General features: G+C 63.6%; 2 protein-coding genes across 2 annotated transcripts; both read right to left on the bottom strand.

The window, feature by feature from the left end:
• Positions 1-2,789: 2,789 nt before the first annotated feature.
• Positions 2,790-3,758, bottom strand: LOC311178139 (olfactory receptor 13A1-like; the record flags this gene model as incomplete). The annotated part of the gene is made up of 1 exon (XM_084244515.1): positions 2,790-3,758. The coding sequence occupies one exon, from the start codon at positions 3,756-3,758 to the stop codon at positions 2,790-2,792; it is 969 nt and encodes a 322-aa protein (XP_084100641.1).
• Positions 3,759-13,957: 10,199 nt separating this feature from the next.
• Positions 13,958-14,926, bottom strand: LOC311178140 (olfactory receptor 13A1-like; the record flags this gene model as incomplete). Its single annotated transcript, XM_084244516.1, has 1 exon — positions 13,958-14,926. The coding sequence occupies one exon, from the start codon at positions 14,924-14,926 to the stop codon at positions 13,958-13,960; it is 969 nt and encodes a 322-aa protein (XP_084100642.1).
• Positions 14,927-16,214: the final 1,288 nt, after the last annotated feature.

The following is a 16,214-nucleotide window of genomic DNA, read 5'->3' on the forward strand; positions in this document are numbered from 1 at the left end:
CTGAGCGAGCGAAGGGCCCGCGGTCTCCACCGGGACGGAGCTGGGTTTCTCACACGGGACACAGAAGCCGAAGAACAGCAGCTCGAGCTCAGGGACAACGGGGCGGCGTGGGGTGAAGACAGCCTCCGGGACGCCGTCAGACGCGGAGGCCCCGGGGCCCCTGGCAAGGCCGGCAGGGACTGCCCAGTCCCTCAGTCACAAGAGGAGACCGTGGACAGCCGGACACCACTGGGGGGGACGGAGACCGACCCTCCAGCAAGGCCCAGGGGCTGCGGGCGAGGCCGGCAGGGTGGGGAGAGCGAGACGCCGTGGGTCCTGCAGGGGGAGGGGGGAGCCTGGGGTCCTGCAGGGAGGGGGAGATGATTTGGCCAGGCTGGATGGGCAGCAGGGTCATGGGGGAAGGGGTCAGCCAGAAGGCGGCCTGGACGGGCACTGCAGCCCTCCGTCCCCACCTGGCCCCCGACCCGAGGCCACCTCGTCCTGGGTGACCCACCTGCGGATCCTGCCTGTTGCCGTGTGAGGTTCCCGCGGGCGCCTGGGAGTCAGGACGCCCCTTCTGAAAACGGGAACACACTGAGGTCGCGTCCTGGCCAGTGTCCGGGGCCTGCCCCCTCCTGGCGGGAGAGGTAACCTGGGACCCTCTGGTGAATGCGGAGCTGCCCCCGAGGGACTGACGGGTCTCCTTCCTGTGCAGGCGACTCAGCGTGGCGGAGCTGCCCAGCCCAGAGCGCTGGTGCTGGGCAGGATCTGGGCACTTGGTGGCCCTGTTTGGGGGGACACTCGAGTCTGGACAGTGACACCTGGCACAGCCTCCAAAGTGGCCTGATGCTGACCAGGCTGCTGCCCCAGCGAGGGGGCTCCCACACTCTGGCCTGTCTAAGGAGGTGTCCTGCCTGCACAGAGGTTTTCAGCAGCCCTGTGACCTGAGTGGACACCTGGTGGCGCTGGACAAGCTCTGACCCCAACCTTGGCCTCCCTCACCGCCCTCACCCTCCTGCTTCTCTCAGCTCTTGCCTCCTGGCTGACCCCTGATGCCCAACATCCACCAGGCTGGGTTCTGGGCCAGCCAGCGGGGCTGCTCAGGCCTGGCCAGCGCCCCTGGCTGCTAGTGCCCCAAACCACACAAGTCGGAGATTCCTGCTGAGATTCCAATTTGTTCTGAAGGGGAACTCTGCTCCCCAGCCCGGAGGGCAGAGCAGCTGCGGTCACTCACCTCTGCCGGGCCCAGAGGGCTCGGCTGTGGCCTTGTCCTGGGCCTCTCAATGTCCACTGAGCTCTGGCACGGACGCCGCTGCTCAAGAAGCCTCTGTAACTCCAAGGCCGGGGCCAGGAGCCGGGGCGGGCCCTGGGGAGGCTTCGGAGGAGGCTCTCAGGGACCATTAGCGCGGCTCGAGGCGCGTGACCACAGCCTCCCGCCCATCAGCGTCAGGAGACCAGACGCCAGGGCTGCGGGCCAGCCGGGCCCCCCCCTCCGCCGTCCCCGGGGCGCTCGTCTCCCTGCTGGGCCGGTGGGCGCTGCTCTGCTCACGCCCATGCCCAGGCTCTGCCCTCGCAGTGACCGACGTGCCCGGGATGCACATGTCCCCGTCTCTGCGCCGCTGAGGGGCGGACACCCAAGTGGGGGGGACCCAGAGATGGCTGCGGTGTCTTCGGCTGCGCTGGGCCTCGCGTTTGGCTCTACTTCGGGAACTCGGTAGAAGATCCCACAGGGTTTGTCCTGCGGGGTGTTGCCTAAGTCCACGGCGACTACCCAGGGCGCTTGCTTCACGACTGTGCACCCTGCCCAAGACCCTCCTACTGGTGGGGGTTCAATCACCTTTTTGGGCCGTCATGAACCTGAACGTCCACAGATTACGTTGTGATCATCATTTGCCCCCAGGAAGCGGCGTCCTGGTCCCCCGGGAGCTCAGCCGGCAAAGACGCCCCCACCACGCGCCCTGCGCTCCCGGCCCCCCCACCCCCCTCACCCGCGCCGCTGGGGGCTGCCAGGGCGGTGACCTGCTCCTGCTCCCAGACTCTGGGCCTCCACCTCCCAGCGCCCCTCCTGCCGCGCCCGCAAACCCTTCTCCTGCCCCGTGGCACGGCTCCTGCCGGGCCCTGGACTCTGCGCACAGCTGTGCGGGCCCTGGCGCTGGGCGGACGTGCACCTCATTCATTCAGGGAAATACCGGGGAACCCCGCGGCTGCGCCCCGACTTCACGAGCTGCTAAACTGTCTCCTCAAGCTGATGGTCTCGTGTGGAATCCTCTGATGTCCATGCTAAGGACAATGAGCACTTTACTTGCCTTGGTTTTCTGACCTTTCTCCATGAAGCGTCTGTTCAAGGACGTTCCCACGGGGGATCATGGACTTGCTGACTTGAGTGTCTGGTTCACGGTTATTTCAACAGCTTTCAAGGGTGTCTGGCACCCTTGAAAAGTGTCTCACATTAAATAACGGATATAACAACTAAACAAAGGAAAAACAATATTTTTATTATTTTACAAAAATTGCTTGAATGTTATTAGTCTCAGGTTAGGGGCTTTTCCCAGTCAAGACAAAACACCTATGAAGCTCATAGCTTGGGTGACCAATCCTAGGGCCTGTCCTGGGTGCATGAGCACAAACCCGCCTCAGATCCAGTTGAGGCTTCCTGGGTGTCCAGGTGTCCTGGCTCAGCTAGCATGGCCAGTGCCTGTGCTCATGCTAACTGAGAGGGGCTGGCTGGTCTCACATCTACAAGACTGGTCTCAGGGAGACCCAGGGGGTTGGGGGTGAAAGCCAACTGGAAGAAGGGCTTGCACATGGCGTTAGCATCTGCAGAGGTTAAGGAGTCTCCTCAGGGCCTGCTTGACCTCAGCGTTTCTCAGAGAGTAGATGAGGGGGTTCAAGGCGGGGCCGAGCATCGTGTACAGTATTCCAAACAATTTGTTTCTCTCAGGACTGTAGCTGGACCCCGGGTTGATGTAGGCACAGAACACGGATGAGTAGTAGAAAGTGACCACCAGCAGGTGGGAGGAGCAGGTGGAGAAGGCTCGCCGCTTGCCCTCGGCCGAGCGGATGCGCAGGATGCTGGCGATGATGCAGCCGTAGGACCCCAGCGTGAGCAGGAAATTGATGATTCCGTAAAAAGTATCAGCCAAGATCGTCACGATGTTGTTGATGAGGGTGGAGCTGCAGGAGAGCAGGAGCAGCGAGGGGATCTCACAGAAGAAGTGTGTGATGAGGTTGGGGCCACAGAAGACCAGACGCACCATCAACCCTGTGTGCACCGAAGCGTTGATGGCACAGATGGTCCAGACGGCCGCGGCCAGAGCCCCACACAGCCGTGGGCTCATGATGGAGCTGTAGTGCAGCGGGTGGCAGATGGCCACGTAGCGGTCATAGGCCATGACCGTGAGCAGCAGCAGCTCTCCGGACAGGGACCAGAGGAGGAAGAAGAACTGGGCCATGCACCCCTGGAAGGAGATGGTGTTCTCCGTCTCCGACACCAGGCCCACCAGCGTCTTGGGCACCACGGACGAGGTGCAGATGACGTCCATGGAGGCCAGGTTGAACAGGAAGAAGTACATGGGGCTGCGCAGGCTGGCGCTGCAGCTGATCAGCACAAGGATGACGGTGTTGCCCGACAGCGCCAGGGCGTACAGAGTGAGGAAACAGCCCAGCAGGGGCAGCCGCAGCTCGGGGTGCTCGGAGAAGCCCTGAAGGACGAACACCTCCACCTGCGTCCAGTTCTGCCCCAGGGCCCTGCCGGGAGCAGCCCCCAGGCCCGACTCCATGGCGCCCCCTGAGAGAGACGCACACAGTCAGCCTGGGCTCAGGGTAGGAGCCATAGGACCCTCACCCACACACACCAGGACCCGGGCCCCCTGCAGCTGCTCCAGGATCTACCTAGACCGCCCTGCGCCCCGGGCCCTGGGATGTCTGCTCAGGCATCGTTGCCCAGTCCTGCAGGCTCCAGCTGCCCTCCTACTCCGTGCCGGGCTTCCCTGGCCGCAGCCACCAGGGCCCTGCTCCCTGCTCCAGGTGAGGAGCAGTCTGCCCCCTGGGCCCTCCAGCCATCGCTGTGGGGCCCTCCATGCCCTCCACGGGCTGAGCATGTCCCTGCTCCGGAGGGTCATGTCGCCCTGGGCTCGCCCCCGCTCCAAGTGCACACACCTGTCTCTAGCTCCAGAGCTGTCCCCAGACCCCGCCCCAACCCCTCACAGGGCCCCAAGTGCTCAACACTGGACAGAAATGGTGGCCGCACCCCCAAGGTAGCTGTGATACACCCTGCAGGCCCCACCCTGCCCGATGCCCAAGCAGCGTGAGGGAGCAGGAGCTGGCCTTGCTCCCTCAGTCTAACACCCCTTGGCTCCCTCCGTCCAGGCTCTGCGGACCTGCTGCTGGGTGCCGAGACTGACTCTGCTGTCGTCTCCATCACCGCCATGGGTCCTCAGGGCCGGCTGAGGTCCCAACCCCACTGTCTGCTCCCCCGGCCCTCGGCCACCTCTGCACGCCACAGAGGCCCCAGTAACCCCCACAGCAGAATCTGGCTCTGGCCACCTCCCGCCGGACACTCTCAGACACTCCCGGGACGTGTGTGCCGGCGGATGAGCGCCTGACTGTGTGCAAGGGGTCTGGATGCCCCTCCACCCCAAGGACACCAACAGGGGCAGAGCCAGACTCAGGAAGGACAGGGTAGGGCTCCACTTGACCATGCAGCCACACGATGGCCTCGCCTCGGACAACTGGAGTCAGAATCCGCAGGGGGTGGGTGGGGGCCACCCTTGGTGTTCCCGGGGAGCTCACCCACCCACACACACACTCTCACACACACACAGGGAGGGGGCCCAGGACCCACGGGGCAGACAGGACGAGGCAACGGGCCTGGGATCGGGCAGGGGGAGGCCCCGGGCTGGGCGGCCACCGCCTTGTGAGGGGAGCCGGCAGGGGCAGCTCTTCCCTGAGGAAGAGACAAGAACGTCAGCGACAACGATGTGTCCACGGCACAGAGCGTTGGAGGCTGCAGGGACAGCGGGAGCCGCCCCGGTCTACACCGCGTGACCGGGCTCGGGAGCCCGAGGGGCACCAGCCCCGGGAGCGGGAGTGTCTGAGCGAGCGAAGGGCCCGCAGTCTCCACCGGGACGGAGCTGGGTTTCTCACACGGGACACAGAAGCCGAAGAACAGCAGCTCGAGCTCAGGGACAACGGGGCGGCGTGGGGTGAAGACAGCCTCCGGGACGCCGTCAGACGCGGAGGCCCCGGGGCCCCTGGCAAGGCCGGCAGGGACTGCCCAGTCCCTCAGTCACAAGAGGAGACCGTGGACAGCCGGACACCACTGGGGGGGACGGAGACCGACCCTCCAGCAAGGCCCAGAGGCTGCGGGCGAGGCCGGCAGGGTGGGGAGAGCGAGACTCCGCGGGGGTGGAGGTGCTGCAGGGGGAGGGGAGCCTGGGGTCCTGCAGGGAGGGGGAGCCTGGGGTGCTGCAGGGGGAGGGGGAACGTAGGGGTCCTGCCGGGACGGGGAGCTCTTTTGGCCAGGCTGGATGGGCAGCAGGGTCATGGAGGAAGGGGTCAGCGGGAAGGCGGCCCGGACAGGCGCTGTCAACCCTCCATCCCCACCTGGTCTGGTCCCGGGTGACCCACCTGCAGATCCTGCCTGTTCCCGTGCGAGGTTCCCGCAGGCACCTGGGAGTCAGGACGGCCCTTCTGAAAACAGAAACACACTAAGGCAGAGGTCCTGGCCAGTGTCCGGGGCCTGCTCCCCTGACCCCAAGGGACTGATGGGCCTCCTCCCCGCGTAGGCGACTCAGTTGGCAGAGCCACCCCGGCCCTGAGGGAGCTGGTGCTGGGCAGGGTCTGGGCACTCGGTGGCCCTGTCGAGTGTGGGGAGGACACTGGGGTCTGGATGGGGGTACCTGACACAGTCTCTGGAGAGGCCGGACACTTTCCAGGCTGGTGCCCTTGTGAGGGCAGCTCCCACGCTCTGGCCTGTCTGGGGCCGCGTCCTGTCACAAGGAGGTGGCCGGCAGCCATGCGGCCCGGGTGGACACCTGGTGTGGGCTGGACACACTCTGGCCCCTGCCCCGGCTTTCCTCACTGCCCTCACTCTCCTGCTTCTCTCTGCTCCTGTCTCCTGGATGACCCCCCCCCAAGGCCCATCGTCCACGAGGCTGCATTCTGCGCCGGCCAGCAGGGCTGCTCGCTCCCTCCCTGCCCGCTGAGTCTGAGATTCCTGCTGAGACGCTGATTCCCTCTGAAGCGGGACTCTGCTCCCGAACACCGAGGGCAGCACAGTTGTGGTCACTCACCTCTGCTGGGCCTGACCGGCCGTGCTGTGGCTTCGTCTTGTGGCCTCTCCGTGTCCACTGCACTCTGGCGCGAGCTCCGCTGCTCATGAAACCTCCAAGTATCCAAGGCCGGGGCCAGGAGCCGGGGCGGGCCCTGGGGAGGCTTCGGAGGAGGCTCTCAGGGACCATTAGCGCGGCTCGAGGCGCGTGACCACAGCTTCCCGCCCATCAGCGTCAGGAGACCAGACGCCAGGGCTGCGGGCCAGCCGGGCCCCCTCTGCCGTCCCCGGGGCGCTGCTCTGCTCACGCCCATGCCCAGGCTCTGCCCTCGCAGTGACCGACGTGCCCAGGATGCACATGTCCCCGTCTCTGTGCCGCTGAGGGGCGACGCCCAAGTGGGGGGGACCCAGAGATGGCTGCGGTGTCTTCGGCTGCGCTGGGCCTCGCGTTTGGCTCTACTTCGGGAACTCGGTAGAGGATCCCACAGGGTTTCTCCTGCGGGGTGTCGCCTAAGTCCACGGCGACTACCCAGGGCGCTTGCTTCACGACTGTGCACCCTGCCCAAGACCCTCCTACTGGTGGGGGTTCAATCACCTTTTTGGGCCGTCATGAACCTGAACGTCCACAGATTACGTTGTGATCATCATTTGCCCCCAGGAAGCGGCGTCCTGGTCCCCCGGGAGCTCAGCCGGCAAAGACGCCCCCACCACGCGCCCTGCGCTCCCGGCCCCCCCACCCCCCTCACCCGCGCCGCTGGGGGCTGCCAGGGCGGTGACCTGCTCCTGCTCCCAGACTCTGGGCCGCCACCTCCGAGCCCCCCTCCTGCCGCGCCCGCAAACCCTTCTCCTGCCCCGTGGCGCGGCTCCTGCCGGGCCCTGGACTCTGCACGCGGCTGTGCGGGCCCTGGCGCTGGGCGGACGTGCACCTCATTCATTCAGGGAAATACCGGGGAACCCCATGGCTGCACCCCAACATCATGAGCTGCTAAACTGTCTCCTCAAGCTGATGGTCTCGTGTGGAATCCTCTGATGTCCATGCTAAGGACAATGAGCACTTTTCTTGCCTTGGTTTTCTGACCTTTCTCCATGAAGTGTCTGTTCAAGGACGTTCCCAAGGGGGCGTCTGTTCCTTGTTGAGAGGGACGAGGCCTCGAGGCTCAGGGCGGACAACCTGTGTCCACGCAGCCTGGGAGGACATGACACTTACAGGTGTACGTTTTTGCTCCAAATCTGCCCTTTGTTCATGTTTTAATGAAATTTTTTCATTTTTTATGATGAACAAACTTTCTCTATTTCCATGAACTTAATGTTTTTCCTTGTATGGTTAGTGTTTTGGTTAGTGTGTTTTGTAACTTAGGAAATCTGTGCCCAAAACAAGGTGGTAAAGTTTTTCTTCTCTATTTCCTGGAGTTCTTAAAATATGATTTCAGTCCTAGTTTTATATCCAAGAACTCTCTTTGAAATAGCTGGATTGAGGCATAATTGACATTATCTGCATTATTTTTTTCAAAGATTTTTTGATGTATGCATGTAAGAGCTGGGGCACAGGCCAGAGAGGGTACCGGCGAGGGGTGAGTGGATTCACTAGAGTCAGCGTGGGGAACAGAACAGCCAGACTGCTGAGGGGAGCAACAGGGACACAGGAGAGGTCTGCCGCGACATGTGGGCTGCTCCCTGGCCGGCCGGGGATCGCACTCGTGCTGCAGAGGCTGCAGATTGCTTCACAGGGCAGTGCTTAACCCCTTACGCCACCAGGGAGGCCCCCCGATTCTTTCATTGTCAAAATTTTTATCAGGATGAGTCTTGCTGTGATGCTACACCAGAGGTGAGCAACTCGGGGTAGAAGTGAGTGGAGAAGCCTCTCTCCACTCCCTACAAACAGACCTGCGTGAGCATCAAGGCCCTGGCACCCACACCCTCCCACACCCAGCAGGCGTCACTGAGCGTCAGGAAACAGCCCACCCCAGGCACCACGCCCAGCAACGAAAGCCCATCTGCGTGTGGCTGCCCCTGCTGCTAGTGTCACCCCCGACCCAGTGACCAAGCTTTGTGGAAACAACCCCTGCAGCACTGGGGAGCGTGAGGACACAGGGCCGGAATTCAGGGTCCCTGAGTCACTGAACTGAGATTTCTTTAAAGAGGAGGAGTCAGAGGTGACCCTTTGCCCTGAGCTGCCCTGCCTCCTCACCAAGATTTGAGCCCAGTTTTCGCTTTTCTCCACCCCACCTGCTACCAAGGTACGCGATGAGGAAGAACAAACAAACTAAGAGGCAAAAAAGGAAATAAGGCATCATCACTCTTAGGAAGCAAAAACACCTGAATGGGAGATAGAAAGGCAGGAGAACCGAGTCCCGACACAGCGACCGGGGGCAAAGAAATGGAGAACCTGAGAGACAAAAAGCAACATTTTAACACTAAATGAGGCACAGAGAGGAGTCAAAGGCAGAAAGAAAGGCAGGTAATGAGTCTAGAAACGAGCTCCAGCAATAAAGGACAAAAAATTGTACTGAATGAAATAAGGGAACGGTGGAAAGCATTTTAAGTGGAACTAGCTGGTAGAAGAGAGAATTCCAGAAACAGAAGATGCAAATACTCAAGTCACCCGGCCCGTTTTAACAAGAATCTCAACAGTTCACAGGCCCAGTAAGTTTTAGAAAGTTTCACACTCAGCCAAGCAGCTTGTTGGCGGCGGCGCAGGGAAGTAGAGGTTTTCCCCAGCGCAGAGACCAGCGCAGCAGCTCGAGGCGGACACAAGGCGAATCCAGTGCCCCAGCGGGAAGGCAGCCGGGCCCTGCCGGCCACCTCAACGCCGGACCAGAGGTCCAGGCACCCCGCCAGCCCGCGGCTCTGGTGGACCCTGTCTGCACAGACACCCTTGAGTCTCAGCCCGAAGCCCATCTCCGGTGCCCGCGACAAGCGTGCTGGACTCTGAAGACCATTTTTAGAAACATTTTTTATTTTTCACAAATAGAGCAAATGCCCTAACTCTGTGCTTGGCTTTGGGGGGGTCCCACGAGCCTCCCCGCAGCAGGGAGGGGCCGCCCCCGGGCCTCCGTCCCCCCCAGAGCCTCTCGCGGTCGGGCTCCGCCTGCCCCGGCGGGAGGCGACCACCGCGCGGCGAGCCAGCGGGCGTCCGGGCCCCGCGCTGCCCCCATCTCGGGGTGCGGCTCTGCCCGCGGGAGGCCGCGGCAAGTCCCGGCGTGGGGGGCGTGGGGGGCGCGGGGGGCCTCGGGGCCGGCGGCGGAGGAGACCGGCAGGGACGCGGGGCGGCCGCGCCCGGGAGGCCGCGAGGGAACCGGAGAGGCGCGGGGGCGGCGGAGAGAGCCCGGCCCCAGGGGGCGACGGGGCCCCGAGCGGGGGCAGCGGTCCCCGCGCCCCGGACCAGCCCCGACGGGCCCTCGCCCCGCCCCCCGCCCGGCCCGGGCGTCCCGGCGCCTCCCGGCGGCGTCCGCGGTTCCCCGCCGGCTCGGGGCTGACCGGCCTCCTCGGGCAGGACGTCCGGCGGCGCCCGGTCCGCGCGGGGAGAGGCCGCGACCCACGGGCTCCCTCGGGCGGGGGACCCGCCGGAAGGACGCGGGCTCGGGTCTCTGGGGCCCGGACCCCGCCACCGGCGCCCGCGTCCCCCCGCCCCGCGCGGGGCTCCGAGGGCGCGGCGGGGCGCCCTCCCCGGGGCCTAACGCGCGGGGCTGCGCCGGCTCCCGGACAGGCCCGCGGGGCGCGGGGGCCCCGCCGAGACCACGCGCGACCCCGCCCCGCCCGCCCCGCGCCGGGGCGGCGAGTCCCGCGAGACCCGCACGCCGGACCCCAAGGCCCCGCGCCGGCCCCGCGCCCCCGGGAGCCCGTCCCCGAGAGGGCGCCGGGGCACAGCAGACCCAGGCCTGCGGCCGCCCCGCGAAACCGCCCGCCCGAGCCGCAGCCGGCACACGTGACTGGGTGACCCGCGGCCCCTGCGGGGGGCGTACACGTGACTCGTCACGTGGCCACCCTCGCCTCCCCCACCTCCGCCAAAGAGCCCCGGAAGCCCCAAAACCAACACGCAGGGCTGCGGCAACGCGACGCCCCCGCAACGGGCCGATGGGCGGAGCCGAGCGAAGGCCAGGGGCCAGCGGGGCCCTCGCGGACACAGACCCGCCCGCCGCCAGCGCGGCCTGCCCCGCGCACGCGCCGTCAGGGACGGTCCCCGGGGCACCAGGGGCCGGGACGGCGCCGGCCCAGACGAGGTGCCGGACACCGGGTCCGCAGCCCTGGGTGAGCGGCCGGGCGGCGCCAACAACAAGCAGCCCTTCGGGACGCTTCCGAGCACCTGCAGCCCCGAGACGGAGGCCCGAGGCCGCACCCCGCACGCGGCCTCCGCTGCCCGCCCCGGGGAGCCGCTGCCGGACGCCGCCTTTCCGGTCTCTTGCGAGGCGAAAACCGGCCCCGTCCCGCCCCGCCCCGCCCCGCCCCGCCCTTCTTCCCTCCGAGGCTGGAGCCGCGGCACAGTCAGGCATCCCCGCTCCGCGCCCGCCCACGCTGGCTCCTACCCGCCTTCAGGGGCCCCGCCCGCAAGTCTGATTGGACCATTTTTCAACCCTGGCGCTGATTGGACCATTTACCATCAGCCCATAGCACCTGATTGGTCCCTTCCACAGTCCGGGAAGTGCGCGTTACCTCAAGGGCGCTGAGGCGCAGCTGCCACCACTGACTTGTGGGGAGAGGCGGCTCCAGGTAGCAAAGTCTGATTGGACCATTTAGCACCAATCGGCTCAGAGCTCGCACCTGATTGGTCCATTCCACGATCCAGGAAGCACGCTGTGACCTCCCGGCGGCCGTTTCCCCACACGTGTCCAGACACGTGTCCACGCGGTCCAGGCCGCTGCCTCGGGGGGGGGGGGGGGGGAGGGACGGTCTGCCCGCGCCGCAGCGTCTCCCGGCGGGCGTCCTCGCCACGCGCCCCTGACGCCCGCCCAGTGTCCCGCAGCCTCGGGATTCGGCCGCGCTCGGACGAAGCCCGCTCGGGGCGAGGTCGCCGTCCGCGGGCACGCGGGCCCCAGAGCCCGTGGCCAGCGCCAGCCCGCCCGCCCCGGAGGCCCGCCCGCCCGCCCGCGCGCTGCCCGCGGCGCTGGGGCTCCAGCTCTCCAGCTTCCCGGGACACCCGCTCCGCCCGCGCCCGCCCGAGCGGCCCCGCCGCCAGCCCGGGACGGCGCCTCCCCGGGCGGGACCGGCGTCTGCGGGGCGCCGAGGCCCCGCGCCTGCAGGGATCCCCCGCGGGGGCGCCCCGGGCCCCGCGACCCCCCCCCGTGGGCCCGGATGGCCCCCGGGCCCCGCCCGCCTCCGCGGGGCTCCGGAAGGGCAGGGCCCGTCCAGCGACGCTCGCCGGCCCTCGCGACCCGCCCCGCGCGGAGAAGGGCCGCGCCGCCCCCGGGACTCGGGACCCGGGACCCGGGACCCGGGAGATGAGCGCGCAGCAGAGGAAACGTCGGCCCCGCGTGCACGGTGAGCGGGAGACGAGCTGAGGCGGCTCCGCGTGTTCCGTGACGGGCCCAGCGCAGAGAGCGGGGCCTCCGGCACCTTCAGGACCCCGGGCCGGCGCCTCGCGCCTCCCGAGCACTCCCGGCGCGTGGCGGGGGCGCTGGGCAAAGTGGGGGAGAAACGCTCAGAGCTTGCGGGGCCAGAGCCGGCCCTGCCGTGGGCCCCTCACCGCCGCTGACACCCGGGCCGGCGCCATTGTTCCTCTGCCAGCTTCCAGCCCACGAGAGGTGGGTGACCCTGGCGGGGACGGGCAATGTCACCTCCAAGATCTCCTCCGGACACAACGGCCACCGCCAGGAAGTGCAGTTCTCAGCCGCTCTGCTCCCGCCGTCCGCCCAGCGCCCTCCACTTGCGCGCCCACAGACCCTGCTGTTCCAGCCCGCGTACCCCGGTTCATTAACCCGACGCCACGCGCCGTCCCTCCATGCACCTGCTTCCCTCCATGACGCTCTTCCCGCCCGTGCCTCCACCAGCTCTCCCTTCCTCCAGCCAGGCCTCATCTTTCCACTTCTCACCCCCCGACCACCGTCCGTAGATCCCCATCACCCTCGGCACAACCTTCTGGTTTCTTCTGCTCCTCTTCCACTCCACGTCCCCTTGTCTCTCATCTTTACAATGTCCCACTTACCCATCCATCTTTTCCTCTCTCACCCTCTTTTTCCGTTTTTATATCCCACTAATGCACATATTATGACCATGTTTGGGGCCTTCTTCACCCCCAGTTGCAGAGGGTGTCCTGGGGTGTAAAGCAAATCTTCCCACAGAGATCCTTGGTAATGCACACTCACACTAGAACACAAGCCCTGCCTACCTCCATCCCTCTACACACAAAGATCAAGAGCACCATGAAAGGTAACTATGGCACTAATAAAACAGTAGAGATTCATGTGTGTGTCTGTTATTCTCTTAAGTGATTTTTAAAACTTACTGTATAAAGTAACAGGCAGAGGGACATACAAAAATGAAATGCGGAAACAAAGGAAATGGGAGGGAGCAATGCTTCCAGACGTTAACTCAAATTCATAAGAATAAATACAAATATTCATATGAAGAATAAGAAGACTAAAATAGTAAGAGCTAAAGATATTTTCCCCCATCCTTTCTAAACTTCACTAAAAGATATAAAATTATGTTAATAATTATATGTTCTTGGTTTTTTAACACATATAGATGTGAGATATATACATAGATATAAAAATCATACATAGGGCCTCCCCAGAGGCACAGCGGTTGAGCGCTGGGCTGCGAAGCTGCCCACAGCCTCTGCAGTGACGGCTCAATCCCTGGCCTCCAGGAGTCCCACATGGCGTGCAGACCTCTCCTGCCGCTCGCTGCTCCCCTCAGCAGTGTACTTCAGTCCTTCTGCCTGTTCTGCACCCCACTCTGGCTCTGGTGAATTCTCTCACCCTCCCGCGCTTCTGACTGTACCCAGTGCTTGTATAAACAAACAAACAAACAAACAAATAAATAAAAATCTTAAAAAAAAATTTTAAAAATCAAAATAAAAATCAAGATCCAATGATATGCTGTCTTCAATACACACATAAATCAAACATACAGATTGAAATAAAATGATGGAAAATGCAAAGGATGTAAAGAGCAACCAAAGAAAGCAGGAGTAACTATACTAACAGCAAACAAAGTTGACTTTAAAACAAGTATTACCAATAAATATATAAAGGAACACTTTATAACACTAAAAGTGTCAAAACACAAGCAAAATATATCAACTCCAAACATACATGCAACCAATAACTGACAGCAAAATACAGAAAGCAAACATTGACAAGGGAAAACAAAAAATTCAATAACAATCATTGCAAGTCAGTGTCTCACATTAAATAATGGATATAACAACTAAACAAAGGAAAAAATATTTTTATTATTTTACAAAAATTGCTTGAATGTTATTAGTCTCAGGTTAGGGGCTTTTCCCAGTCAAGACAAAACACCTATGAAGCTCATAGCTTGGGTGACCAATCTTAGGGCCTGTCCTGGGTGCATGAGCACAAACCCGCCTCAGATCCAGTTGAGGCTTCCTGGGTGTCCAGGTGTCCTGGCTCAGCTAGCATGGCCAGTGCCTGTGCTCATGCTAACTGAGAGGGGCTGGCTGGTCTCACATCTACAAGACTGGTCTCAGGGAGACCCAGGGGGTTGGGGGTGAAAGCCAACTGGAAGAAGGGCTTGCACATGGTGTTAGCATCTACAGAGGTTAAGGAGTCTCCTCAGGGCCTGCTTGACCTCAGCGTTTCTCAGAGAGTAGATGAGGGGGTTCAAGGCGGGGCCGAGCATAGTGTACAGTATTCCAAACAATTTGTTTCTCTCAGGACTGTAGCTGGACCCCGGGTTGATGTAGGCACAGAACACGGCTGAGTAGTAGAAAGTGACCACCAGCAGGTGGGAGGAGCAAGTAGAAAAGGCTCGCCGCTTGCCCTCGGCCGAGCGGATGCGCAGGATGCTGGCGATGATGCAGCCGTAGGACCCCAGCGTGAGCAGGAAGTTGATGACCCCGTAGAAAGCATCAGCCAAGATCGTCATGATGCTGTTGATGAGGGTGGAGCTGCAGGAGAGCAGGAGCAGCGAGGGGATCTCACAGAAGAAGTGCGAGATGATGTTGAGACCACAGAAGGTGAGACGCGCCATCAAACCGGTGTGCACCGAAGCATTGACGGCACAGATGGTCCAGACGGCTGCAGCCAGCACCCCACACAACTGTGGGCTCATGATGGAGCTGTAGTGCAGCGGGTGGCAGATGGCCACGTAGCGGTCATAGGCCATGACAGTGAGCAGCAGCAGCTCTCCGGACAGGGACCAGAGGAGGAAGAAGAGCTGGGCCATGCACCCCTGGAAGGAGATGGTGTTCTCCGTCTCCGACACCAGGCCCACCAGCGTCTTGGGCACCACAGACGAGGTGCAGATGACGTCCATGGAGGCCAGGTTGAACAGGAAGAAGTACATGGGGCTGCGCAGGCTGGCGCTGCAGCTGATCAGCACAAGGATGACGGCGTTGCCCGCCAGCGCCAGGCCATACAGGGCCAGGAAGCAGCCCAGCAGGGGCAGCCGCAGCTCGGGGTGCTCGGAGAAGCCCTGAAGGACGAACACCTCCACCTGCGTCCAGTTGTGCCCCAAGGCCCTGCCGGGAGCGGCTCCCAGGCCCGACTCCATGGCGCCCCCTGAGAGAGACGCACACAGTCAGCCTGGGCTCAGGGTAGGAGCCATAGGACCCTCACCCACACACACCAGGACCCGGGCCCCCTGCAGCTGCTCCAGGATCTACCTAGACCGCCCTGCGCCCCGGGCCCTGGGATGTCTGCTCAGGCATCGTTGCCCAGTCCTGCAGGCTCCAGCTGCCCTCCTACTCCGTGCCGGGCTTCCCTGGCCGCAGCCACCAGGGCCCTGCTCCCTGCTCCAGGTGAGGAGCAGTCTGCCCCCTGGGCCCTCCAGCCATCGCTGTGGGGCCCTCCATGCCCTCCACGGGCTGAGCATGTGCCTGCTCCGGAGGGTCATGTCGCCCTGGGCTCGCCCCCGCTCCAAGTGCACACACCTGTCTCTAGCTCCAGAGCTGTCCCCAGACCCCGCCCCAACCCCTCACAGGGCCCCAAGTGCTCAACACTGGACAGAATTGGTGGCCGCACCCCCAAGGTAGCTGTGATACACCCTGCAGGCCCCACCCTGCCCGATGCCCAAGCAGCGTGAGGGAGCAGGAGCTGGCCTTGCTCCCTCAGTCTAACACCCCTTGGCTCCCTCCGTCCAGGCTCTGCGGACCTGCTGCTGGGTGCCGAGACTGACTCTGCTGTCGTCTCCATCACCGCCATGGGTCCTCAGGGCCGGCTGAGGTCCCAACCCCACTGTCTGCTCCCCCGGCCCTCGGCCACCTCTGCACGCCACAGAGGCCCCAGTAACCCCCACAGCAGAATCTGGCTCTGGCCACCTCCCGCCGGACACTCTCAGACACTCCTGGGACGTGTGTGCCGGCGGATGAGCGCCTGACTGTGTGCAAGGGGTCTGGATGCCCCTCCACCCCAAGGACACCAACAGGGGCAGAGCCAGACTCAGGAAGGACAGGGTAGGGCTCCACTTGACCATGCAGCCACACGATGGCCTCGCCTCGGACAACTGGAGTCAGAATCCGCAGGGGGTGGGTGGGGGCCACCCTTGGTGTTCCCGGGGAGCTCACCCACCCACACACACACTCTCACACACACACAGGGAGGGGGCCCAGGACCCACGGGGCAGACAGGACGAGGCAACGGGCCTGGGATCGGGCAGGGGGAGGCCCAGGTCTGGGCAGCCACCGCCTTGTGAGGGGAGCCGGCAGGGGCAGCTCTTCCCTGAGGAAGAGACGAGAACGTCAGCGACAACGATGTGTCCACGGCACAGAGCGTTGGAGGCTGCAGGGACAGCGGGAGCCGCCCCGGTCTACACCGCGTGACCGGGCTCGGGAGCCCGAGGG

Source organism: Talpa europaea (genome assembly GCF_964194135.1).
Source record: "Talpa europaea genome assembly, chromosome: 10".
NCBI lineage: Eukaryota > Metazoa > Chordata > Mammalia > Eulipotyphla > Talpidae > Talpa > Talpa europaea.